This window comes from Megascapheus bottae, chromosome 12 (assembly GCF_031878675.1).
Source record: "Megascapheus bottae isolate mThoBot1 chromosome 12, mThoBot2.hap1, whole genome shotgun sequence".
Lineage (NCBI taxonomy): Eukaryota > Metazoa > Chordata > Mammalia > Rodentia > Geomyidae > Megascapheus > Megascapheus bottae.
In genome coordinates, this window is record NC_143520.1 from 39,112,710 (window position 1) to 39,131,079 (window position 18,370).

At 35.2% G+C, this 18,370-nt stretch overlaps 1 protein-coding gene across 1 annotated transcript in view; it reads right to left on the bottom strand.

Moving 5' to 3' along the window:
• Thsd7b (thrombospondin type 1 domain containing 7B) overlaps positions 1 to 18,370 on the bottom strand; it is a 719,928-nt gene that overhangs the window by 229,478 nt on the left and 472,080 nt on the right. Inside the window, exons 12-13 of the mRNA XM_090343132.1 lie at positions 15,359 to 15,556; positions 12,032 to 12,298 (exon numbers count right to left, since the gene is read on the bottom strand). Of these exons, the coding sequence (XP_090199258.1) occupies positions 12,032 to 12,298; positions 15,359 to 15,556 (465 nt within the window). The remainder of the gene's footprint in view (positions 1 to 12,031; positions 12,299 to 15,358; positions 15,557 to 18,370) is intronic.

Here is an 18,370-nt window from a genome sequence, read left to right on the forward strand (position 1 = left end):
TGCATGCTGTGCGCTGATCTTTTTTCTCCTTTTCCACAGGGACCAGCAGTATGTCAGGCAATGGATGTCAGATTCAAAGAGTGCAAGTAACAAAGGCAGAGCTTCCACATAGCCTGAGATGGAAACAGGAAAAGGATGACCTCTCTACATTTTGGTGACTGAGATCTTGAAATAGCACTTACAGGTCAATTTTACATACAGAATTACATCTGAAGAAGGAAAAGTAAAGACAGCATGGAACAGTATTTGGAATATTTAGATAATCTGTTTAACATCCTGAGCAAATGATGTTTTGCTCTATTAGCGATTAACACAGTTTGAACAGCAATGATTTCAAGTGAGAATGTGGTTTCACTGTGAAGTATTGTTACAATACTTACAGTATCTATAATAATGAAATATAACAAGTAGAGCACCGTAGAAACTCAACATATGATATAAATGATATAATAATAATTTACCATGACTAAAAGCAATAAAGCAAAAGCAAAATGTTCTTTTCGTTATCGTGTTTTTGGTGCGAGTGACTGATGGCAAATGTAATTCTGAAAAATACTTTAGCAAAGAAATTATAGAATAACAGTTTTCAAATTTGGGAGCCATTTCTCATTTCCATGTAAATTAAAGTCTAGAATAAACTGGCAACAGGAGAGATTCTGTTTTGGGACAGTAAATCAGTTGCTTCAGTCGGTCTCTGTCTCTCTAAGTCTTGCCACTAGCCAAAGCCAGGTAATCATTATCTCTTACTTGGACTATTATTATAGCCCCATAACTGGATTTCAGATCTCAAGTAGATTAATCTATTCCAGTACTGATAAGCTGCCATATAAATTGCCCAAAAGCAAAACCCTAAGCATATCATAGCTTCCATAAAATAAATAACCTCTACAGGGTGGCAAGATATTGATAAATGGGCAGACGTGTAAAATGCAATCTACACAGGAGAGAGACTCAAATACTAAACTAGAAAGATGGAAATTAATCATAACAACTATCAAACAAACTGAGAAATATTTTTTCCAGTTCCAGGGCTTGAACTCAGGGCCTAAGCACTGTCCTTGGGCTTTTCTCAAGGCTAAAGCTCTACAAATTGAGCCACAGCACCACTTCTGGCTTTTTCTATGCAAGTGGTACCCAGGAATCAAATCCAGGTCTTCTTGTATGCTACTAGGCAAGCACTCTACAAATAGGCTAAACTTCCAGCCTGAGAGAATTCTTAATATAAGACTTTTATATCTGGCCGGGAGTTTGGCCTAGTGGTAGAATGCTTGCCTAGCATGCACGGAGGCCCGGGTTCGATTCCTCAGTACCACATACATAGAAAAAAGCCAGAAGTGGTGCTAAAGCTCAAGTGGTAGAGCTCTAGCCTTGAAAAAGTCCAAGGACAGTGCTCAGGTCCTGAGCTCAAGCCGAGGACTGGCAAAAAAAAAAAAAAAGACTTTTATATCAAGAATCTGGTTAGATCAATGTAAGCCACACTGGGAAGCCATGGATGATGACTTAGAAAATTGATTTAAAATGTTCACATTAATTTGGATGTGCTATTTGATGGAGGAAGAGACAGCATGAACTCAAAGTGCTGGGAAATCTCAGCAGTAAAGTGACAATGACCAAACAATTTAATCTAAAAAGAAATTACAGGTAGTAAAACAGCATGGTGTTGGAGAAAAATATAATAGAAGATTACACAGTGCTTAAAATTAACAATGTGATTTCGTGTGCTAACAAAGATTTCTGACTTGTCTGCAACATGGATAATTTGGACTGGAGCTTCAGAGCAAAGCTTCTTAAAAACAACAGCCACTATGTTTCCACGGCCTTCAATAAATACCAACTAACACAAAATAAAAACTCCATTATAAACCTCATGTAAAAGAGGCTGATATTGAAGTTACCATGGGGAAAGTGAAAGATAATTATCCAGCTCACCCCAAGCAAGCAGAGGAATCCCACGGGACACCTCCCTCAGTGTGATGTCACTGGGAGGAATGATGCTACTAGCTAAGGTTGGAACTAGATCAGGGGCAGTGAAGATTATGTAACACAAGGGCTTTGTTGTTGTTGTTTTTGTTTTTTGTTTTTAGTGGTGATGACCACTTTTTTTTTTTGGTTAGGATAATATATAGAGGGGTTTCAGCTACATTCATCAAGTAATAGGTACATTACTTCTGACACATAATACCCCTTCTCATGTTTTTGTCCCCATTTATCATCTTGCTTCCCCCTTGCTTTTCCTATTTCAAATAAACAAATAAATGTATATACATTATACCATGTAACAAAGTCAGATGCAGTAAAAGTATGAGATTGAACAAAGTGCAAAAAAAGAGAAGAGAAATAACTAGTACATTCAGAACAACAATCACACAATATACAGCTTTTGTTTCTATATCCTAGAGTTCCTTGTCTTTTGTTGTTGTTGTTGCTGCTGTTGTTGTTATTTTTTTATGGCTACATTCATGGGTGCCATGATTTGGAAGGGGGTGATGTAAGGTGTTCCTCAAAGTATCAGCTTCCTGTTAGGAATGACTGGTGCTGACATCAGTGTCCTGCACACTAATGCATCCAATTGGACAATATGTCTCCACGTAACAATAGAGCTGGATATCTAGAAGAGTGGGAATGTCCAGAGCAGGAAGGAGAGAGCCATTTTTCATATACAGTGATATTCCTCCTGCACATAGGTGCATAAAGTTGGTAATATGAGATACACGGCAAACTTCAGAAATGAAAATCCACATTTCATTTTTTCAGTTTTCTGTGCTGTTCATCTAGATAATAATTTGTATTTATGTACAATAAAATAAGCTATTATATAAATTCTGAATTATTGATTACACGATGAAGAAAATTTACCTCCAAACATTTTCTTTTGGCAAAGAGCTGCATCTTTCACGGAGCTAATGCAGAAATCAATGTACTGGAATGAATTCACAGCACATTAACTCTTTGCAAGTTACTGTAAAAACTCTTTGAACTCTTGCCAGAATGTAAAATTAAATATGATTCCTGGTCTTGATTTATATAACATGCTGATAATGGTGAATTTGTTTCACTTAACAATAAATTTGTTTTCCAATAGATTTCACATTATCTAATCTACTGATTTACATTTCAGCTTCCCTTGTCTTAGTCTACAAATAGACTGTGGTTTCTTTTTGAATTTAAATTTTAAGTTTTATTGTAAAGATGATGTACAGAGGGGTTATAATTACATGTCAGGTAATGAATACACTATTTTTGTATTGTGTCATGTCTTCCCTCATTTTCTCCTAAAAGTATTTTCCTCCTAAAAGTCCTCTCCCTCAACGTTGTGTAGTTCATTTTCAACATGGTGTCTGGTAAATATCTCTGCTGCCATTAGTTCACCCTTCATTCCTCCATTTCTCTACAACCCCTTACCCTCCCCCAGATAATCTTACATACAAGATAAAAAATACATGTGTCTAAAACAACAACAAAGGGGAAGCATAGGCTACCGGTAGAGTGCTTGCCTATTATGTGCAGAGCCCTGAGTTCATTCTCTGGTACCACATACACAGAAAAGGCTAGAAAGGTGCTGTGGCTAAATGGTAGAACACTAGCCTTGAGAAAGGCAGAAAACAGTGCCCAAACCCTGAGGTCAAGCCCCCGAACTTGGCGGGGGAGCTAACATAAAGCAATAAAGGAGAAAAAACCCACAAAAAGTAAAATAGCCAAAAAAATGTCTTGTTACCATTTGTTGGAATTCCTTTTGATAAAGGTCATTTTTATATGATCTTATGCACATCGCGAGTGAGGCTTGTGATGGTCGCTTATGCTTTCTTTTAATAGTTAACAGTAACTACTCAATACAAAAATGAGACATCTATATTTATTTATTTAAAATTTATTTAATTTTAACCTATAAGAAAATGTGAATTCCTAACCATCGTTTAAATCCAGTAGTAGAAGCATCAAGGGACTATGGATACTCCCTGCTCTCACAGATAAGAGATCTATTAAACCAAGAAAAAATATATGAAGAGAAGCTAACAAAATACCTCTGAAGAAAAAGCAAAAGACAAAAGGAAAAGAAAGTTTATGAGTTCACTCGGCTGTCAAAAGAAGCTAGTAGAGACTTTGTAGCGCATAACAAGAAAAGTTAATTCATAACTGGACATGTTGGCTCAAACCTGTAATCCTGGTTAGGTGAGAGGTGGAGATCAGAGGGTCATAGTCCAATGTCTAATGGACAAAGTTAATGACACTCTTTCTGAACAGATGGCTGGGTGGTGTATGGCTGTTATTCCAGATGCCTGGAAGCTGATAGCTGGGTGCAGTGCTGCACACTCTCATTCCCAATGATAGGAGAAGCCCAACTAGAAAGAGGCTGGCATAGAGTGAGGCCTAAATAACCAAAATAATTGAAAATAACCAAGACCAAAAAGGGCCCAGAGGCAACACTCAAAGTAATAGAACACCTAACTAACAGGCAGGAGGCTCTGAGTTCAATTCTTGGTACTATCAAAGCTTCAAATAAATTGTGCATTTATTCTTTATTAGTTCTGTCATAATGACTCATTAATTGTATTCTGTTATATTCCAGAAATCTGAAGTTAAGATGCTGGCAAAGCTGGACTCTATCTGCAATTTGTCAAAAATGTCACTTTCTTTTTCTAGTATTTGGGGTTCCAAGGGATTCTTTAGCTTCTGGCAGCATATAATCAATATCTAGCATGTTTGTCCTCATGTTTGTCTTCCATTTGTCTCAAACCTCTCCCTTCTCTTATAAGAACTGTGAACATTGAATTTGAAGCTCATTCTACACCTAAAATGATCACGTTTCAAGTACTTTAAATTAATTTTAAACTGCAAAGACTGTGTTTTCAAATAAATTTACATGCTCCTGTATTGGGGTTTAGAATTTAAATTTGTCTTCGAGGGACACATAATTCAGTCTTCTCAGTCTTCTAGAGTCATAAATGAACATTATAGGGGAGAATAAGACAAACACATGGATATAAATGCATGGAGAAGTGGCAAACTTTAGTTTTAATTTGACATCAGTCTCTACCTACTTTGAAGGGTAACTGCCTTCATTTTCTAAACTTCAATCTTACCATATATAACAGTGATTATAAAAGTATGGTATACAGGTACAAAACTTGTGTCTGTCTGCTTTGGTAATTAGTCTTATTCAAAAATTTACTATACATGATTTTTACCAAGCATGGTTAAAATTAATTTTAAAAAGAAAAAACTCCCATGCATCTATTATGCTGTGTTTTGAGGCCTTAGTTTTGTAAAAAATAATCATCCCCCAAACACCTGGTTCCCACCAAACAAGGTGAAAGTTAATGTTCTAGTTTAAGTGATAAAGTGAAAGCTTTAGATTTGTTGAAAGTTTTATATTTGCTATATTAGTGGAAATTAGGCAGTGTTATAAGATATACAAACCAGACATCTGCAACATAGCCTTGAACTCCATTCATCCTAAGCAGAGAGGGTTTTTCTCAAAAGTTGTCCTATCTACTCACATATACCAAGGGTCTACTGCACAGTTTTCTTGGGACAAAGCCAGAAGTATTTGTTTAATCATATTCTATGACAGCAAAGGTGATTGTTTATGACAAGGACTGGATGGCTCACAAAGTTTGAAATATTTTGTTTTGATAATAATGCACAATAGTTAAAAATTTTCATTTCTAAAATGGACATAGGAGTAGAATCCACTCTGATAGTACTAAGGCCTAAGCCAAACATCAACCAAGACACATTACAATGGCATTTATTTGTTTCTGTCAGTGACCTATCTAAGTTTAAATTTCTTCATTATCTGCAAAATTAAGATGATGGTCTGGAAGCTGCAAACTGTTAATATTTGGGCATATGTTCACTTTGGGGTTATTGTTCCTATTTGTCAATGTTTCTTGGTGGATTATATTCATGGGCTCTATGACACCATAAAGTGACAAAGGATCAATGGAATCTTGTATAATTTATTGGTAACAGCAAATGCATGTAAAATGCTAACTATGTACAAAAGTTGAAAGGCCATCCAGAAGAATTATTTATCTATATCACCATGAATAGAATCAGTTAATATACAGAATTGACTACATTCTATAAAACTAAACTATAAGAATGATAAAAAAAATAAGCACTGAAATTCTGAGTATAAAATCTTGCTCGAGTTCCTTAGCCAGTCTATTTGTTGATTATCTAATATATATTTGCAATAATAATACTATTCTGTTGGTGCTATTTTTCTTTATGTTAGAATAAATTGCCTAACAAACAGGATATATAGAAAACTGTATAGAACACTGTAAATGTTCACTAAATGTGAGTTATCATTATTCAGAGGAAAATAAATTGTAATATGTTTTATAAATAAATGTGTATATACACATTTGTTTGTATGTAGATATCATGGATTCATAAATACTTATATACGTAGCCCTAGAAAGAATTGGATAGTTGCAAATTAAAAATGAGGAAAACTAATAGGATTGGGAATACAGACTGAACCAGAAAATTATAAAATGGAATTATAACTGAAAAGAGAATGTGGGCCAGGAATTTGGCCTAGTGGTAGAGTGCTTGACTGGCATACACAAAGACCTGGGTTAGATTCCTTGGTACCATATACATAGAAAAAAAGCTGGAAATGGTACTGTGTCTCAAGTGGTAGAACTCTAATCTTGAGAAAAGTCCAAGGACAGTTCTGAGCCCCTGAGCACTGAAAGAGAGAGAGAGACAGAGACAGAGAGAGAGAGGGGTGGAGGAATATGCAGGGCTTCAATACAAGAGAATTCAATTCTACCTCTGAGGGAATTCTGATTGGGGAAGAAGTGGAAAACCAGGCTGTTAAGCAAAAAAAGCAAGAGACCAAAACATATAGCCCCATATGTCTTACAGTGGACAGCCTAAGCAAAGGGAGGAACCCAGAGCCACTGTGCTCTCCCTCTCCAAACACAGTAGGTTCTCAGGTTTCTGAGCAGCCTGGGTATCCAGCAATACATCTCCAGACCTGAGTTTAGTTCTGTGTGTTCTCATAGTTTAAAATTCATATTAGTCTTCTAACATCATATTAGTTCAGTACCACATATAAAACATGGACCAAAGATGTGGTAAGACATTTGCATTCACTTGAGATATAAAACATAAAAACACTAAAACTGTTTTAATGACCTTCAAAATAACTATTGTTGTTGTTGCTTTTTTCAAAACCTGATGTGGACATTGAATAAGCTCACAATGAATAGTGTAATGTATTTGTAGCTCTTTATCTATGGTTTATTTACCCAGAGATTCAGTCAATTTAAAATAAAAAATACTTGAGTTGGGAGGGAGCACAAGAAAGGTGGAACAAAAGTTGAACAAATAAACAGTGGTACTTACTACACACTATGTGAAGAATGAACTGTAAATCTTGTGGATGGAGACAGGAGGGAAAAACTGGGAAAGTACAAGGAAAAAGGTGACATGTTCAAAAGAATCGTACTCACTGCCTGACTCATATATTTATAACCCCTCTGTAAATCTCTACAACAAGAATAAAATGTAGAAAACAAAGACATAAAAATCAATTTGATGACCGAGGAAAAATTGTTTAAGCATTTGGGGAAATTTTACATCTATAGTTAATATGTACAGACTTTTTTCTCATCACAAGTCCCTAAACATTATGAAATTTTTCATATAGTATTCATTTTATTGGGGATTAAAAGTATTCTAGAGATAATTTAAATAATACAGAAGGACATGCCAATGCAGAAGGTAATATAAAAACATGATAATATTGTATACAAGAGACTAGAAAAAATAAAACAGAAGCTGGTAGCTAGGATTTATGCCTATTTTCCTAATAACTCGAGAAGCTGAGAATGGGAGAACTCTATTTCTACATAAAATATAGATATAGCTGGGTGCCAGTGGCTCATGCCTGTAAACCTAGCTACCCAGGAGCCTAATATCTGAGAACTTTGGCTCAAAGCCAGCACAGCAAGAGAGTCCATGACCCCCTTATCTCAAAAAACAAACAAACAAACAAACAGTGAACTAACAAAAAGCTGGGAGTGGAGCTGTGGCTCAAGTGACAGAGCAAAAGCTTTGAGCAAAAAGAAGGTCAAAGACAGTACCCAAGCTTTAATTCAAGCCCCAGGCCTGTCACACACACACACACACACACACACACACACACACACTGACAAAAAAGATCCTGAGACTCTCTCCATAGAGCTAAATGATATATACCTAATCTGCAGCAACATAAGGCTTAAAGTAGACTGAACCAAGATCAATTGGACATACAAGTTGGGAGAGTCTATTCTAGAAGTAAATAATGAAACAAGTCTGGAGAAATGGTTGGTATTAGTTCAATGTAGGAAGTACAAGGTACTAAGTTTAAAACCCCTATACCACCAAAAAACTTCTAAAGAAGAACAACTAAATAAAAATGGAATAAATATTAACACAAGTTAGATTATGATCACAATGTAATTATATATACATACATTTATTTGTATCCATGGATTCTGGTGTTTGAGTATGTCCTGAAACTAATACATCCATGGATACTTATGGAGAACTGGTATAATGACCCATACTTTTGCTGTTTTATATTGTATTATGAGTTTGAAAAGCATTTTTAAATATTTAAATTTATTCTGTCCTGATATCATACTGAGATGTGGCTGTGTGGAGCCTGTGTGTTAATCCTGAAAAACAGATGTCATAATTGCACATAAATAAGTGCTCTGCAAGTATGCATTACATAGGGAATATTTTTGAAATAGTTCTTTCCCTTCACCTTCAAGCATGCTTTGATATCCAAGGAAAAACCATCAAAACATATCACATTCTGTGCTACTTCCATTCAATGACAAATGGAAGAGGCTGATGAAAAGTCTGCCATGTAGAGGTGATCTTAACTGTGAAGATAAAGGAAAGAACATGTTGAGAAAGAAAAGAAAAATATGTATATGAAAAGTAAAGATTGTACTGAAGATTAAAAATTAAGATGTTTTAGCCCATGAAGTTGAAACAAGTACATCTTACAAGTCTTTTGAGTCTTCGAGTCAAGCTTGATAGAGAGGAAAATAGGTAAGAGGATAACACTGAGAAGAAAATCTTGAATGGAAGGGGGTGGGAGGAAGGAGCCCGTCTCAGTGGCTCATGTCTAGAATCCTAGCTACTCTGGAGGTTGAGATCTGAGGATCACGGTTTAAATCTAGCCCAGGCACTAAAGTCCCTGGGACTCTTATCTCCAATGAATCACCAGAAAACTAGAAGTGAAGATGTAGGACAGTAGCCTTGACCTGAAAAGCTCAAGGGCAACACCAAGGCAGAGTTCAAGCACCACAAGCGACAAAAAAAAAAAAAAAAGGTAGGGGGGCGGGGGAGGGAGCACAGGTCACCTAAAGAAGGAAAAAAGAAAGAGTGTGGCCTAGTTATAGAGTGCTTGCCTAGCATGCATAAAGCCCTGGATTTGATTCATTGGTACCGCATACATAGAAAAAGCCAGAAGTGGTGTTGTGGCTCAAAGGGGTAGAGCTCTAGCCTTGAGAAAGCCCAAGGATTTGTCCAGGCCTTCAATTGAAGCCCCAGGACTGGCTGGGAGAGGTGATGGTAAGAAAGAAGAAATTGAGGAACAGCACTGTTGCTGTCATTATGTGTATACAACACTCAGAATGTGAAAATAAGCACAGCAAAACAAATACAAATGCAATTTGTGGCTATATGAAATATGTCCTTCAGCCACAGGTCCATCTTGACCTGTTTGTTCTACTGAGCACCTTCGTTATCTGCAACGAGTTATGAGCTGGAACAGGCCCAATCCACTCAGATGTTGTGTGACTCAACCTGGCTTTTAAGCCAGTGAGACATTATCTGTTCTCAGAGATGCTGGCCCTAGCGGGAAGAATAATGCTATAGAAAGGCTTTACAGCAACTCTCTCCTTGGCAGACTGACAAAAATCCGTGAATGAACTATTAAGGAGCTTGTGAATATTTCAGTAAAGGACTAGGCACCAGGTGTCGACTGTGTTCTCTTTTAGGCCAATTCAAAGAAAATCACCAACTTTCTTTCTGATGGGCTTACTAGAGTGGTACAGAATGGAAAGATAGTGTTATAGGCAGAAGACACCTGACAAAAGTTCCACTGACAGCCTTATAAAAATGTAGAAAGTGAAATGGATTTTTGCCTCGCCCAGGCTGTGTTGATTAATGGATCAGTGCCATCCTGAGAGATGTCTCTTTGAAACGGAATGCTGATGAGAAGTACTTGGTCTTATTTTGTTCAACACTTTGATTAACAACTTCGATAAAGACACAGATGGTATGCTTATCAAATTCAGGGATGATATAAAGCAGAGAGTTATAGCTAATATGTTATATGTCAGAGTAAGATTTAGAGCTTCTAACAAGCTGGTATAATGAGCTAAGAATACAAAAGAGAATACAGGTAAAAGTTCTGCACTCTGATACTCAAAAGGACAATATATGCTCAGAACGGGAATGCAAAAGTTTTTATCAGTTACTCAAAATCACACAATAGGACCGCTGTAACTGCAAACTAAGAATGCATCTACAGCTACTATGCTAACTAAACAACATATTTTATTTATTTTAATGTCATCTATCAAGTATTTGAGATGGTTGGCAAAATAAAGTAAAACTTTTGGAAAAAAGCACTAAATGCTGTAAAGAAATTAGAAAAATATACATAGTGTGCATTTTGCATTCCCATTAGCATTCAGCATATTATTTGATCATCTTGTATGTGGGAGAATGAACTGCAATTAAAGTTTCTAATCTGGGAAAATGTTTCAGTGAGCTTTCTACCAATACCTGAAATGATATATAGGGTAAGACTATATGAAAGGAAGTTAGGATATGGAAACAAGAGCTGTGTCATGATTATTGTGAGATCATTTCTCCATATTTTCAACATCATTCTTACCATTAACTTATGCCCTATAGGCTATTTTAAAATATATGTGTTCATATGTGTATGTGTGTAGATAATAGATGATAGACTTTTTCCAAATAATTTCAATTGTATATATGTTTCTGTGTGTGTATTATACCTTTAGTGAGTGTTTCACTTATCCCTCCAATCATACAAAACTAAGTTCATTACTTTTTCCTCATAAACTGAATCTTTCCTTTTTTAGCCCCACTATCCCTCATTAATCTGAGTTTCAAACTTATGCCTGATTCCTCCTGTTTCAGTATCTCTAATCACTGTCATCTTCTGGACTCACACACTTTCCACTCCCAGGGTCAATGCTAAATTTCACCCTCATGAGAACACTATTCTATCACACTCCAACCCCCTAACTCCCATTGGGTTGAGCTATCTCTGATTTTCCTTCTATCAAATTCAGTCCCAATCCCAAGGCCCGTAATATCTCCCTGAAATAAATAATGAATCCTACTGCAGCAGGGCTTATCGAAAGTCAACAAACTAGCCATTGTGATGGTTCATGCCTGTAATCTACTCAGGAGGTTGAGATCTGAGGATCAAGGTTCAAAGCCAGCCCAGGCACAAAAGGACCTGAGACTCTTACTCCAAACGGGAAATGGGGCTTGACTCAAGGGTAGGGATGTAGCCTTGAGCTGAAGAGCTCAGGGACAACACCCAAGTCCAGAGTTCAAGGCCCATGACAAACAAGGGGAAAAAAAAAAACGTAAAAAAGGTTAATTCATCCAGGTGAAGAACTGACAGGAAATATGTAAGTATCCAAAATCAGATAACCATTGTCCCAGTTAATCACTGAGATATGAATGAGTATTTTTACGTTTTAGGAATAAGGGTTCATTTATAGAGGAGATTGAAAAAAATATAATAAAGGAACCTACTCACAGGCCTTGGAACAACCTCCTTGGCTGTGTCAATGTCTTCCTCCTCCCCCTCCTAGTCCTCCTCTGGCTTCCCTGCTCCCCTTCAGCTGCACCTCCTCCCCTTCCCATTTCCTTTCCTTCCTCCTCTTCCCCCTCCCTTCCCCTCTTCCTGTTCCCCATCCCTTCCCCTACCCCTCCTCCTCCTCCTCCATTTGCTTACCAGAGCTGTTGCAGTATGAGGGGTCAACAAGTCTTCCATTTTTATCAGAACAGGCAATAGCTCGAAAGTGTATACCTTCTCCACATTCTTTGTTGTCTCCTTGTACTCGGAATCCTCCTCTCTGAACCTCCTTTTTGCCTTCTGGAAGAATGCAATCTGACCAGTTTCCATAAGGTTGAGATATAAATACATCACATGGACAAAATTGTGTTTCCACAAGAGGATATAAATTAGCATCCTGGCATTTCTCCTTCTTTCTGCTTTTCCCTGTTCCAAAATAAAATATAGATGTGTTAATTTTGTGTATGTTGTTTTGTTAAAAGTCATTAACATTTTTATTAAATAATTTATTAATATTGATTTGTACATTGTATTTCAGAGGACATGATTATTTTTTTAATTTATAAGCTCATAGAATATCAAACGTTAAATAAAGTTTTACATTTTTGTTTCATCCACACACACTGATACAAGCAAATCCTAAGACAATTGAACAATATACAGGGCATTCAATTCAATCATTTCTTAAATTCAATCAATTTGAAGATAAAAATTATTCTTGCTGGAATTACATCAAGAATACTTAGAAGATGTTTCTGTTGGTATTACAGTCCTTTCTATATCTCTAAGTAAATTGTAAGTTCTAGCAAATAGGGTCATCCCTACATTGTCAATATGTGCATGAATTTTTAATACCTGAGAAAAAGAAGTTATGAAAAAGATGTAAAGAGAACTATAGTAGAAAAAAGAGAAAGAGAAAGAAGGACAGGGAGAGTAAGGACAGAGATAGAGAGAGAAGGAGAGAGAGAGCACAAGAAAAATGTTCATTTACAAGAAAAATAACAAAACTAATCTTTAGCAAAACAACTTGTACAAATAGATGCTATCTATATTTGTGGTATCCTTTGTAATTACTTTCCATCAATGTTTGAAGAGGACTTAAGCAACTTAGTTAATGCAGAAATGATTCTCAGAATAAGAAACAAATAATCAACAGCCCTTGCTTTGATTACATTTTAATAAAAATCAGCATTAACCACTAAATTCAGTGTCAAATAGCACTGAAAATTGATCCATAGCACAAATCTAAAGCAATTTTCCAAATTAAGTTAGAATGTATATCACTGCTCTAGTCATTTTGACTGTAAACATGTTTGTGCATACCTGGACTAATGAATTTATTCTTTCTAATGTGGTATGAACAACTGTTTTAATTACCACTCAAGCCAAAATATGTGATAATCTAATTTGGACACAATACACAGAAAGTAACTGACGTTTCTTGATAAAATTTCAACAAGACAAATATTCTAGAACCATCCATTTTTAGTGGAGTGCTTTGTGTTTGTGTCTACATGTTTTTCTGCATGTGGCTGGGCTTATAGAAAGGATCACACATTCTTAAATCTGAGCCTATGATTTCCATCATCATTCATATGAGATCATTTATCAAGTTTGCAGATAATTTACATGGGAATAAATAAATTAATCAAAATACAAGATTTAGTTTCAGAATAATAAAAAGACCTTACAAATGGAATAATTTTAATTCATTGCTGAGCTTTTTGTGTTTTTGTTCAATATTGTTTTTAAATAATCCATGTGACTGATTTACTAATTCATTGACTCATTTTGCTTTTTACAGTGAATGCCTCCCATAAAACTGACCAGTTGTATTGTCACCTAGACATGAAAACACACAAAGAACATAGTTAACAAATACAAAGTTAATTCTAAGTAGTCACTTGGTATAGTTGTTAGCATTAAGTCTGGAGAAAAATGCCTAAAACCTTTCAAATGTTTACTTCTATTAATCACAATAAAAATATTAAAAAAAGAAAATGTGCTATAATATATGTGAAATACGTACAAACTAACACATCTATGGAGAATATATATGATATGTATATGCCATATATGTTAGTTTGTAGGTATGTATATACCATATATATGGATGTTTCTTTCCCCAGTTCTCAGGGTTCAAACAAATAGCAATTACAAAATATTTATGTTTCTGTGACATTAGAGTTTGAACTCACGGCTTTGTATTTACTAGACAAGCACTCTACCAGGGTGGCAGGCGTCTATGCCAACAAATCCAGCTACTGGTTCAGGTGGGATCTCATGAACATTTTCCCAGGCTGTCCCCAAACAATTATCCTTACAAACCCAATAAATAAAACACAAAAACAAACAAACAAAAAACTATGCTCCCAAATGTGTACGATCACAGGTTCCTGGCCACATGTCAGTTTTAATTATCATACATAGTAAGTGTACTGAAAATAACCACTGTCCATTTCCATACCTTTTAAATTAAAGCCTCTACACTGAAAAAAAAAGAAAAGAAATAAACGTCAACTTCATTTGAGTTTTCAGTGCTGGTTTAAAAATGAATTAATGTTCTAGAATTTTCAATAGTTTTCATTCTGATTTTGCAGGTGCCAAATATCATTAGCAAAACTTCAAAAGGAAGCAAAAACCTAGTCACTAATTAGAAGCATTCATTAAAGGAGATTATCTCTTATCTCTGAAATAAAATGTGTCTAGGAAAATGGCCCCAGCAAGCAAGAGCCAGAACAAAGGTTCCTGTACTTCACATTATCTGGATACCAGAAAAATAATAATAGTAAGAAATTCCAGCATACTACATAGACAAGTAGTAAAATATTCTACTGCCTTAGTCATTTGATTATTACACGCATAATATGTTTCTGGACTTCCAGCAAACTATCAATTGCACTAACTTTCAATTATCTTTTGCAGATGTACACAGAAAAAAACAACAAAACACCACAGACTCAGAATTGGTATATGTAAGCTGATTTTTACTTTAATGAAATTTAAAGTATCAACTTGCTTTTAAACTAATTGCAAAATGAATAAAAGTGGGTTAGATCTGCTTTTGATGTTCTTTCTAAAGAAGTGACTGCTTTCAAGTTTGTTGAGTTCCTGGCATGAAAAAGCAGCAGACATTTATCGTTATTTACCTAAATGAAATGGGAAGATAAGTCAAATAGGTAAAAACATGACTGTCAACTCAACTACATGAGAGTCACAGGTAGGAGGATCACACTTTATGGCTGGCCCTAAGTAAAAGCATAAGATCCTATGTGAAAATATAGCCAAAGTAAAACAAGAGTCATGGTTTGCCATTTGAATGGTGCAGTTCTCACTGCGCAAACATGAAGTCCTGAATTCAAACCCTAGTTCCATCAAAAAGAAGAAAGTTAACATAAAATTTCTCTCAGTGAGAACTACAGTCTCCCTGGGAGATTAACAGAAATACAGTTTGCCTGAAAGAAAAGAGTGAAAGGTACACCGTACCTGTGAGTTGTCGCCTCCTGCTTTGGGTGGCTTCACAACTCCCGGAGCAAGGTGTAAATTTGGACCAAGGAGTTAGGGTACACTCTTCTCCTCGACATGGCACAGTGCATTCTTGCACAAGGTCAGGCATGCCATTTGTCTGCTTGAGACATTCCATCATTTCTACTGACTGGTTATCATCAGAGATGCAGGACACAGCTGGAAAAAAAAATATTCTTCTGTTATTCTTTTGCTATTGTTTTGATTAAATTAGGCACCTGCTAGTTCTTTGACAAAATATTAGAACTCCCTAATGTTTGAAATTTGTTTTTCACTCTGATTGCATATGCTGCTCAATATCAAGCTAACCTTATTGCTCCCTGAAAATGAAACTTTTATTGTTGCCATTGGAGATATTTGAGGATTTAATTGGTTTCATTATTAATCTAAACCTTGCATTGACAGCAACCAAATAACTTCGAGTAATTTATTATACATCCTGCTTATGAGCTTCTGATCCCTAGAGATTATATAAGATTAGAAAAAGAATCTATCAGCAAGATGGAGATGAGCATAAAAAGGGATAAAACTGGTTTTTTGAAAACTCATGAGGACTTTACCCATAATTTATTAACCTTTCTTCTTTCATTTCTTTCTTTCTCTTCTTTTCTTTTCTTTTTCGGTGTCTTTTTTGATCAGCTACATGCAATAATGGAGTTAATCCTATACTCGCATCACAGTCCATATTTAAAAAGAAATTTCTGCCTTCTACAATTTTTTCTTATTACTATTTAAGCACTAGTTAAAAATTTTAAGTCACCTTTTCAAGTAGAAAGCATAATTTACCTGTATAATTCCCAGTACAATTATTTTACTGTTGCAAGTAACTTTTCCTCCCACAAGCTTTTCAGCTAGGATGGTCTTCAGTCTTCTCATAACATTACTAATAATCTTGAGGTAAAACATTTATGAACACTTTTTTACTGAAATTTTTATTTGATTCTTTGGGTTCATGCCATTTATTTTATCTGATGATGAATGCATGATACTATGGTGCACCTTTTATTCACCCTGCTTAGTATGAACTCTGTAAATCTGTTTTTAGATTTTCTAGATCAGCATTTCTGAACTTCATCACTGCTGAATTTTTAAATTAGATAATATTTTTTGTGGGTGCCTATGAAAAGCTTGTGAAGAGTACATTAGCAGCAACCTTGACCTCTTCTTATAAGATGCTAATGGGATAAACTCCCTTCAAATTGTAACAGGTAAAAATATCTTTACATATTTCTAGGGGGAGTTGGAGGTGGATATCAACTCAGTGAAGCAGCACTCTGGTTAACTACATCCTGACAGTGCTGCCTTTTGAAGACAGTTTTCATGGCACCAGTTCAGACTTGCTCTATCAGTGTGTCTGGGTAAGAAGTCTTTTTGTTTCCAAGTGTTCTATGTGATGTAGATCCAACATGTATTGCCTATCTGTATTTAGCATGGTGCCATGAGGTTCAATATGTGTTCATGGATATTTTCTGAGTTCATAAAGACAGCAGCTTCAGATCATTTTTTAGTAGATCCCTAGAAAGTTTTTCATGTGACAGACATTAAGAGACTGCAGCACAGGACCAATTCTGTTAAGAAATTTTTATTAGTTCTTTTTTAATTATTGTACAGGTGATGTCTAGATGGGTTACAGTTTCATTCATAAGGTAGTGAGTAAACTAAATCTTGAACATTGTGATTCCTTCCCATGTTTTTCTCCCACTTTCACTTCCTCAAACCCTCCCAAGTTGTAAAGTTCATTTCCAACACATTTTTTTCCATTTCCAACATATTGTCTTGCGAATATCCCTGTTACACTGTTTAATCATTTGTCCTTTGTCTCATCATCTTGTCTTTCCCAAATTCAAATAAACAAATTTATTTACAACTTCTCCAGACAAAAGAAAATACTTAAGGGCTATTTTCAGTTCCACATTTTCTTTATATTCTGAAAATCTTTCCTTACTCTGAATGCAACAGAGGACAAATCTATCTGAATATCACAAATCTTGTTTCAGGACTGGGGGAAGCCAAAGCCATCTATTGCTTCAGGGCCAAGGAATTTGCTAAGATGACAATGGCCACATACACAATACATCCTAGTATGGACATCTGCTCTGTAGCAGGTGGAGCCATTCATTCCATTTGAATTACTTCATGTTTTTGTTTTTAATCCACATCTTCAGAATAAAATCCACTGAATATCAAGCCAGCATCACCTGCATTTTCTTTGTTGGAAATATTGCAACTATTAATGATGAATATATATTATCTTAAGTATGGTACAAGAATTGCATGGTTTGCATGCTTAGGTATCCAGTTTGGATCGATTCAGAGAACTTTCATCTTGCCAGGATTTTGTTTGTTTTTCAAAATTGTAATGCATTGAATAATATAATGGGGAATTTTTAAGGACGTATTTTAAAAATTCTATTTTTAATATGGCCCTCTAATTCAGAATAAATGAGTATTTTTTCAATGATAAATTATAGACTATTTTATTTATTTTCTATGTTCTTTTTGAATAAGTTTAGAATGTAAAAGCAATGATAAATAATTTGATGATATTTAAAAATTCTACAAACCACCTGAATTAAAACAAAATTGCATTTTGCAGGTCTATATTGAGATATTCTGAATTGAGGAGGAAAATGTAAGAAATTAAGGAAGAATATCAAAAGTATTTGGTGAAGTTCTTATTATGTAATCAAATTAAAATAAATAAAAATATCAACTAAAAGTCTTACAGAAATTTAGAAAATTTATCCTTTTTTCATTTCCTTATTACTAAAATAAGTGTAATATAACCATAACAATTGTGTTAAAAATTCTAAAGAATGCTTTTGAAATACTACAGGTCCAAGTAATGCTGCTAATTATTGTTACCCTTTATATTTGTTTTTAAATACAATTAAGCTAATAGGTCTCCAAGCAAATATATATTATATATAATATCTTTCCTAGGATCAATACTTTCCTGGTCAACCTCAGTAT